This window comes from Ceratina calcarata, unplaced genomic scaffold (genome assembly GCF_001652005.2).
Source record: "Ceratina calcarata isolate Rehan_Ccalc_2016 unplaced genomic scaffold, ASM165200v1 scaffold46.2, whole genome shotgun sequence".
Taxonomy (NCBI): Eukaryota; Metazoa; Arthropoda; class Insecta; order Hymenoptera; family Apidae; genus Ceratina; species Ceratina calcarata.
The window spans coordinates 108,107-115,095 of record NW_017170029.1 but is presented as its reverse complement, the minus strand read 5'-3'; the positions used below and the strand labels follow the sequence as shown (position 1 = coordinate 115,095).

Genomic DNA, 6,989 nt, shown 5'->3' with positions numbered 1-6,989 from the left:
TAAAGACGTTGCTGTCTCTTGGTACTATTTGAACAAAGCAATCAAAACGCAAGGATACGTAGGCGATTTCGAAACATTTTGGCATTTATTTGAGAATAATCTCGGTAAGAAGAAGTAGTATTTATTATATCTTATAAACGTAAATAATCGAATCTTAAATGAATTAATATTTCTAATAGTCCCTTGGAGTCCTTATTGGGAGCATTTAAAGGAAGCATGGGCACAGAGAAACCATCCAAACGTTTTATTCATGTTCTACGAAGATATGAAACATGTAAGTAACATTGGTTCATAGCCCACATCTTTTAATAGCATTCTAATTGATTATATTATACTTAGGATTTCCCAAAAGCAATGAAACAGGTTGCCAAATTCCTTGGTAAATCTTATACAGAGGAGCAATTAAAAAAATTAGCGGAATATTTGGATATTAAAAATTTCCGAGACAACCCGATGGTTAATTCAACAGAATTAAAAGAGTGTGGCGTGATAGAGTCAGGGGTATTTGTGAGGAAAGGTCAAAGCGGCGGATGGAAAGATATGTTCTCCCCGGAACTTAACGCCAGAGCTAATGAATGGATAAAAGAAAATATGAAAAAAACTGACATTAGATTCCCATATTTCGATATTTTTAACGACAGTAATTGAAGTTGTATACTACAATTGTGATTCATTTATTTCCGTTATCTCTAACAATGAGAATTTATATATTTTTCTACTAATTCTAATTTTCTTCTAATTATATGAATTAATATTTCTAATAGTCCCTTGGAGTCCTTATTGGGAGCATTTAAAGGAAGCATGGGCACAGAGAAACCATCCAAACGTTTTATTCATGTTCTACGAAGATATGAAACATGTAAGTAACATTGGTTCATAGCCCACATCTTTTAATAGCATTCTAATTGATTATATTATACTTAGGATTTCCCAAAAGCAATGAAACAGGTTGCCAAATTCCTTGGTAAATCTTATACAGAGGAGCAATTAAAAAAATTAGCGGAATATTTGGATATTAAAAATTTCCGAGACAACCCGATGGTTAATTCAACAGAATTAAAAGAGTGTGGCGTGATAGAGTCAGGGGTATTTGTGAGGAAAGGTCAAAGCGGCGGATGGAAAGATATGTTCTCCCCGGAACTTAACGCCAGAGCTAATGAATGGATAAAAGAAAATATGAAAAAAACTGACATTAGATTCCCATATTTCGATATTTTTAACGACAGTAATTGAAGTTGTATACTACAATTGTGATTCATTTATTTCCGTTATCTCTAACAATGAGAATTTATATATTTTTCTACTAATTCTAATTTTCTTCTAATTATATACTTTACGTTATAGAAAATATATTTCAAGTTACAGCAATGTACATGAATTTATTAATACAAAATGAAAATGAACATTACTTACAATAAAATGATTTTATTATGCATGTTGACTTTTTGAACAGATTACACTCAAGCGGAGAGATACCGGAGTCCTTAGCGCGTGACGCAAATCCTTTTCTACGTGATATTGTAAACATTTAACTTTAAAACCATTAGATTTTAACATAACTGTTACATAGTTGCTCCTAGGGCAATCTAATATTACAGCAGCGTAGATACTATCATCGTCTCTAACACCAAAGTCCTCGACATTTATTATCACTTTATATGGCATTTCATATGGAAGTATATCCATTAATTGAGCTCGAACTGTTTGCTCTATCAACTTTTCAATTGGCTGATCGGTATAAGTACCCTGCTCGTATTCCCAATCTTTTTCTTTCGCTGAGTCAAGCAGATAATTCTATAACATACATTTAAATATAAGTAGACTGCGGATGTTTATGCATTTACGGGAATTTTAAATAATTTAAATAAACACAGTATACAGTAATAAGTAAAGAAATACAAAATATTCAAAGTAAAATACAATTTATAATTTTTGTTCAAGTAGTTGTTTTGGAAATTATAGTAACGATATCAGTTACACCACTCCAATAATTCAAATCAAAATATCTCCTGAACTAATAGTTTTTTTATAAAAACAAGTTAACAGTTTTTTTATAGTGAATGACAAGGTGGATCAAATTGTGTAATAAAAAATACATGATACCACTTATAAGAAAAGTAACTTTCATATATCTTCTAAATTTTCATGTATGAAAAAATTAATTATGTTCAATTATGTCCCTTCACCTCTAATATTATTCAAATCTTACTTGAATTAATTTTATAAAAAATATTCAGAAGAAAAAAAGAAATGGTTCCAGTTTTGTGGTCCACCCTATACAGTATTAACACCATTATTGCTACTGTAATGTAAATTATATATTACCCTTAAATCATCTACTCCATCTCCATCAAGTGCAGACACCATAAATATGTCATTGAACGTTGGATAATCTTCTTTATTTGTTAATAGCCTTGTCACCTCTAACAAAGCATCCTTTTTCTTCAATTTATCAACTTTATTAAGAATCAACAATAGATCTGTATCTTCCCTTCTATTTTTCAAGTATTCAAGAACGAATTTATCAAATTTATGTCTGGTATATACATTAGTTACATCTTGTAATATTCCAACGACGTCTGCCTTCGAGATTGAATTCTCTGGATCTTCTTTAAATGTTTTTGATAACTTGTACGTTTTCATTTCGCTAGATTTTGTCAATCCTGGTGTGTCCATGAATATAATTTGTGTATCTCCTTCTGTATGTATTGCCTCGGTTTTATGCATTGTCGTATGAACTTTTGACGATGTAGGACATACCTATTGTTTGAGAAGAACTCTTATTACATCAAATTTATTCTATATACAATTTCCAAGTAAACAAGAATACGTACAGATCTGTGCATGAGTTTATTCACTAGCGTGCTCTTTCCAGCATTTGGCAAACCTATTATAGCAACTCTTATCAATTTCTTACGTCCCCCATGCACTTGTTGATCAGCATTAGATTCTGATATGAGTTCTTCTTGATTGTTGCTGCCATTTAGAACAGTGGAATTAAAGAAAGATCGCCTCAACAAATGCAATTCACGTTGGAACACACACTTCCTGATTGTGAATGACATTATTCTAGATTTGATCATTTTTCAATAAAATTAACACGATGAACAAGTTACTGAATTCAATATCTTCCTCATATTTACCTATACAAAACGATTTAAATGTACATTGTCGACATTAAGTAAAATAATGCACATGGTACCTGGTACTCACTTGGGAAACTAACAACACCGAGTAAAACGTCTAAACGTTTAAAAACTAAAAAGGATAATAGTTTAAACTTTACGTGCTGTGCTACAAGCTACAACCAGCGCAACCAGCCATTATGTTATGATCACGTGACTATATTACACTAAATTCTTGTTCGAACATAAAAATTCTTAATTGATAATACATGGTGTCCGTAATTTTTATTTAATCGTTATCCGATTGAATATTTGTTCGATCAAATTCACCCGAATAGTTAATACTTTCAATTCCCAATTACTTTCGTATTGACTGATATTGACGTACTATTCGAATGCAGATTGTCGCTTGCGTACATGCCAACTCCTGATACGATGTAGTACTTATATTAAACGCGACTGAAGCCTTTTAATCAAATCGAGTTAAAATCTGCGTACCACATAAAATGCTTCGAACGTCTCTTGTGTAAACGATGAATGTGAAGTATGTGCGAGACGCGTACGTGGACAATGGAACTTAAATTAAACTTGTTCGCAAACTCGTTGCGAGGATATTCGTGAAACTGGCATCAGGAGACTGAAACGTCAACGTATGTCGTAGTCGATTACCAAAGAATTCTGTAAATAGCGATGAATTTCTAAAATTGTTCAAAGGAGCATGCATTTCTGGATTAACAAACCGGCGGGCAGGTATTACGGTTTCGCTGCTGGCCGCCGATACCCCGCCACACCTTTGCCAAAAACACGCTTCAGTAAGACAATAATTCGAAACGATTTTCAACCGTTTTACGAGACCACATTTTAGAACGTCTTAAATATTTGTGACTTTTTAAAGATCGACACAGGCACAATGCGGACTTAAGGCAAACGGTTACTCCGCTTCATCGTTTCCAAAATCTGAATACTATGGGAAACGCTGCTGGCCCTAGTAACGTACATAATTGCCGAGTGATAAGAACAATGATAAGACCAAACAATGATAACGAAAACAATTGCCCGGTCGGGTCTACTCAACGTTCACAACTGGACAACACCTCCAAGTAATTAAAGAAAAAGGTCTACTAAGAGGATTCTGAGGAACATGTTCTTCTTATACACAGGGTGACTCACTTATGCATGTTTAACATCAGAAAACTACTTATAAATGATTCGCCCTTGACGATATACATTCTTACGAGCAAGGAATTGTTGATATTCAAAGTAACTGCTATGAAAACGACGAACGAAACGACTAAGCCTTTTCTGTTTTTTATAGCAATGTGACAACAGCCGGGAATAATCAACTGATATTGTCGAATCCTACATCAAACGGCACGAACAGAAGTCTTCTCGATTTTTCGGAATTCAATGATGCCGAACTAGCGAGTTACAAATTGCGATGCGGTGTGTGGATAACATTTGTACTTGCCACGGGATTCGTCGCTGCTGCGAAATTTTATTTCAGTGATCGAGTAAGCAGAAAAGTTCAGTTAAATCGAGAAATTCTCATTACTCTTAACTAATATTGTATAATCTTTCTTTTGCGGCAGAGTCAAGGTATAGAGATACTGATGTTTTGGATTTTAATGACACTCTCATTGTTCGCGTGTTTATACTCTATTTTATGTTACCGAAACCGACGCAACAATCAACCGATAGACCATCCGGTTCAAGAGGAGCACATCACCTCTGCCGCTCCTGGAACTATAATGCCCAATGAAAACATTAGATCTATTTCTATAGTAAGACAGAATCCACCGCCACCTTATCATATTGCTATTTTAATTCCACCGCACAATACAGCGGACGAGGCTCCGCCGCCGTCGTATGACAAAGTCATATACGATAAATGAACCATATAAAGTTGTATAAAATTCTATCACTATTTTTTCATATAAACTACATTTTCTAAGGCAAGTAATACATATATGATATCGTCAAAGTACTAATGATTTGCGCAAAAACCAAAGAAAGGAACCTAGCGGCAGCGTCAATAATTTTCTCTAGGCTAGGTAAACTTTATATCTGTGATACATCTAGTGATGCAACATCAATATTGTTCTTAATAACATTCGAAGAAAATACAGGAAATACCACCGTGGGCATTATTCAATGTCTGAGCCAAAAACTAAATGTTTTACCTTTTTCTCTATTCGAGTATTAGGGGGTTGCATTAATTCATGCCATTATCCACAACAATCTTTGTTGTAATAAAAACTCGTACAGAAATATTTTCACAGGTAATACTGAACTTTGTTTTTTTTTACAAAATATTGGCATAGGAAGCAGCGTATATGCAAGTGTAATTCACGTGGAAGTGATGTGTCCGAGCTAAATGACAATTATTTATGGAAGAGAATTGAGTACGCAATCAATTTGGTATATAAATAATGATCGTTTTTAAAATTATTTAACGTACGCAAGTTCAATCGCATAATTATAAATAAAGGCGTAGACTAAATATTGTACGTGTTTTATAATATTTAATTATACACTTTGGACATAACATAGGTAAGTGTGTACATACATACATATGCGCACGTATACGCAAAAAGCACACCATTCTTCATTATTTGGAACTCGACTAACGTTATTATAACATATACATATAATTTTCTTTCTCTTTTACATTGAAACTGTTTACACGTGCAAATAATAATTTACATTTTACATAGTAACTTTCCTTTGTATTCGAAACAATTTTGTACAACACATCGGCATATACTACATAGGATACTATGTTTATTACTTATAGCTAATAATAGTTTTTTCAGGCTACACTTTTTATGTAGAAAAGTGTAGCTTGAATCGAAGTCGAAGAAACTATTCGACTTTATGTTTTCTACTTCTCTCTCTCGATTCGATATAACGAATTCTTGTTAGAAATTTCTAACAATCCTATATATGCTATACACTCGCACAGCTTTGCCACTGTTAGTGATTATCTAAGTGCAAGCGCTTATTTTCTGTATATATAATGTGTTTTAATATCCTTTTATCATGAAACTTATACATTAAGAGTACTTATACGTTACTCTTAATGCACAACTGAGATTGTGTGATTGCATCAATAAATAAATAATATACAGAAATATAAAAAGCGTAAAAGGCTCAGAATTTTAAATTATGTCATTTTGTTATTTCATTGTCTATTTTGTATACTGGGTCATCCACCTAAATGTAGCTAAATACTTCCTTTTTTGGAATGGTAGTAAAAGTATTTTTTGTGCTACGTAAATAGTATCATTATATTACGTGAAAAGTATTTTTCGTATCATCGCAAATGAAGGAAATATTTAAGTAGTTAGATTTAAGTGGAGCACCTTGTATATTCGAATTAAAATATTTGCATAAAAATAACATCAATAAATTAATTTTATCAATAAATTAATTCGTTAAATACAAAATAAAATTATGCATAGGTATATATATTTAAAAGAACACTATTAGAGGTACTGCTTCGTAACGTAAATATAAGAAATGCGATATTATTTGAGATCTTGAATCAAATTACACACAATTCATTTCAGGTAGGCAAACAGATAAAAGTGAATCTTCTACTCTCAATAGATTAAGGTACAAGCATTAGTGCATTTATAAAACTAACATAAAAAATTATATGTTCATAAATAAATTCATTCTTCAGATTTGGAAAAAATATTTCCTAGTCATATCTTCGTGATAGAATGAAATGAAAATTTATCTAAATGCATTTGTATATAGATTTAGAAGTGTGAAATTTTATCTAAAAATTCAACTACTATTACACAGACGTACAAAACCAATATTTTACAATTTCCATTACCCTTAGAGAATATACGGTGA

General features: G+C 32.4%; 4 protein-coding genes across 10 annotated transcripts in view; 3 read left to right on the top strand and 1 right to left on the bottom strand.

Annotated features, from left to right (window-relative positions):
- LOC108627339 (estrogen sulfotransferase-like) overlaps nucleotides 1-739 on the top strand; it is a 1,665-nt gene extending 926 nt beyond the window's left edge. Inside the window, exons 3-5 of the mRNA XM_026815538.1 lie at nucleotides 6-104; nucleotides 180-274; nucleotides 340-739. Coding sequence (XP_026671339.1) covers nucleotides 6-104; nucleotides 180-274; nucleotides 340-648 — 503 coding nt within the window. The 3' untranslated portion in view covers nucleotides 649-739. The remainder of the gene's footprint in view (nucleotides 1-5; nucleotides 105-179; nucleotides 275-339) is intronic.
- A 16-nt stretch (nucleotides 740-755) lies between these two features.
- LOC108627364 (sulfotransferase family cytosolic 1B member 1-like) lies at nucleotides 756-1,325 on the top strand. The gene is made up of 2 exons (XM_018028570.2): nucleotides 756-859; nucleotides 925-1,325. The coding sequence occupies exons 1-2, from the start codon at nucleotides 836-838 to the stop codon at nucleotides 1,231-1,233; spliced, it is 333 nt and encodes a 110-aa protein (XP_017884059.1). The 5' UTR covers nucleotides 756-835; the 3' UTR covers nucleotides 1,234-1,325.
- On the bottom strand, nucleotides 785-3,706 carry LOC108627362 (GTPase Era, mitochondrial). 6 transcript variants are annotated; one of them, XM_026815531.1, is made up of 5 exons: nucleotides 3,214-3,306; nucleotides 2,835-3,143; nucleotides 2,326-2,760; nucleotides 1,414-1,794; nucleotides 785-840 (listed from the first exon to the last, which is right to left on the bottom strand). In XM_026815531.1, the coding sequence occupies exons 2-4, from the start codon at nucleotides 3,081-3,083 to the stop codon at nucleotides 1,429-1,431; spliced, it is 1,050 nt and encodes a 349-aa protein (XP_026671332.1). In that variant the 5' UTR covers nucleotides 3,084-3,143; nucleotides 3,214-3,306; the 3' UTR covers nucleotides 785-840; nucleotides 1,414-1,428. The 6 variants fall into 6 exon arrangements, with proteins under 6 accessions (XP_026671332.1, XP_026671334.1, XP_017884056.1 ...); XM_026815533.1 differs by lacking the exons at nucleotides 785-840; nucleotides 3,214-3,306 and adding an exon at nucleotides 3,624-3,706 and having other exon boundaries at nucleotides 1,360-1,794; nucleotides 2,835-2,976; XM_018028567.2 differs by lacking the exons at nucleotides 785-840; nucleotides 3,214-3,306 and adding an exon at nucleotides 3,624-3,677 and having other exon boundaries at nucleotides 1,360-1,794; nucleotides 2,835-3,048.
- A 112-nt stretch (nucleotides 3,707-3,818) lies between these two features.
- LOC108627363 (uncharacterized) lies at nucleotides 3,819-5,292 on the top strand. 2 transcript variants are annotated; one of them, XM_018028569.2, is made up of 5 exons: nucleotides 3,819-3,937; nucleotides 4,021-4,225; nucleotides 4,441-4,636; nucleotides 4,715-4,721; nucleotides 4,824-5,292. In XM_018028569.2, the coding sequence occupies exons 1-5, from the start codon at nucleotides 3,844-3,846 to the stop codon at nucleotides 5,015-5,017; spliced, it is 696 nt and encodes a 231-aa protein (XP_017884058.1). In that variant the 5' UTR covers nucleotides 3,819-3,843; the 3' UTR covers nucleotides 5,018-5,292. The 2 variants fall into 2 exon arrangements, with proteins under 2 accessions (XP_017884058.1, XP_017884057.1); XM_018028568.2 differs by having other exon boundaries at nucleotides 4,715-5,292.
- The last annotated feature ends 1,697 nt before the right edge of the window (nucleotides 5,293-6,989 follow it).

Coding starts and splice junctions, on each gene's coding strand:
- LOC108627364 (XM_018028570.2), top strand. CDS start 836: ATGTTCTACGAAGATATGAAACAT. Junction 860..924: donor TCTACGAAGATATGAAACAT/GTAAGTAACATT, acceptor TATTATACTTAG/GATTTCCCAAAAGCAATGAA.
- LOC108627362 (XM_026815531.1), bottom strand. CDS start 3,083: ATGATCAAATCTAGAATAATGTCATTCACAATCAGGAAGTGTGTGTTC. Junction 2,761..2,834: donor ATAAACTCATGCACAGATCT/GTACGTATTCTT, acceptor CTCAAACAATAG/GTATGTCCTACATCGTCAAA. Junction 1,795..2,325: donor ATGGAGTAGATGATTTAAGG/GTAATATATAAT, acceptor TGTATGTTATAG/AATTATCTGCTTGACTCAGC.
- LOC108627363 (XM_018028568.2), top strand. CDS start 3,844: ATGCATTTCTGGATTAACAAACCGGCGGGCAGGTATTACGGTTTCGCT. Junction 3,938..4,020: donor TTTGCCAAAAACACGCTTCA/GTAAGACAATAA, acceptor GACTTTTTAAAG/ATCGACACAGGCACAATGCG. Junction 4,637..4,714: donor AATTTTATTTCAGTGATCGA/GTAAGCAGAAAA, acceptor CTTTTGCGGCAG/AGTCAAGGTATAGAGATACT.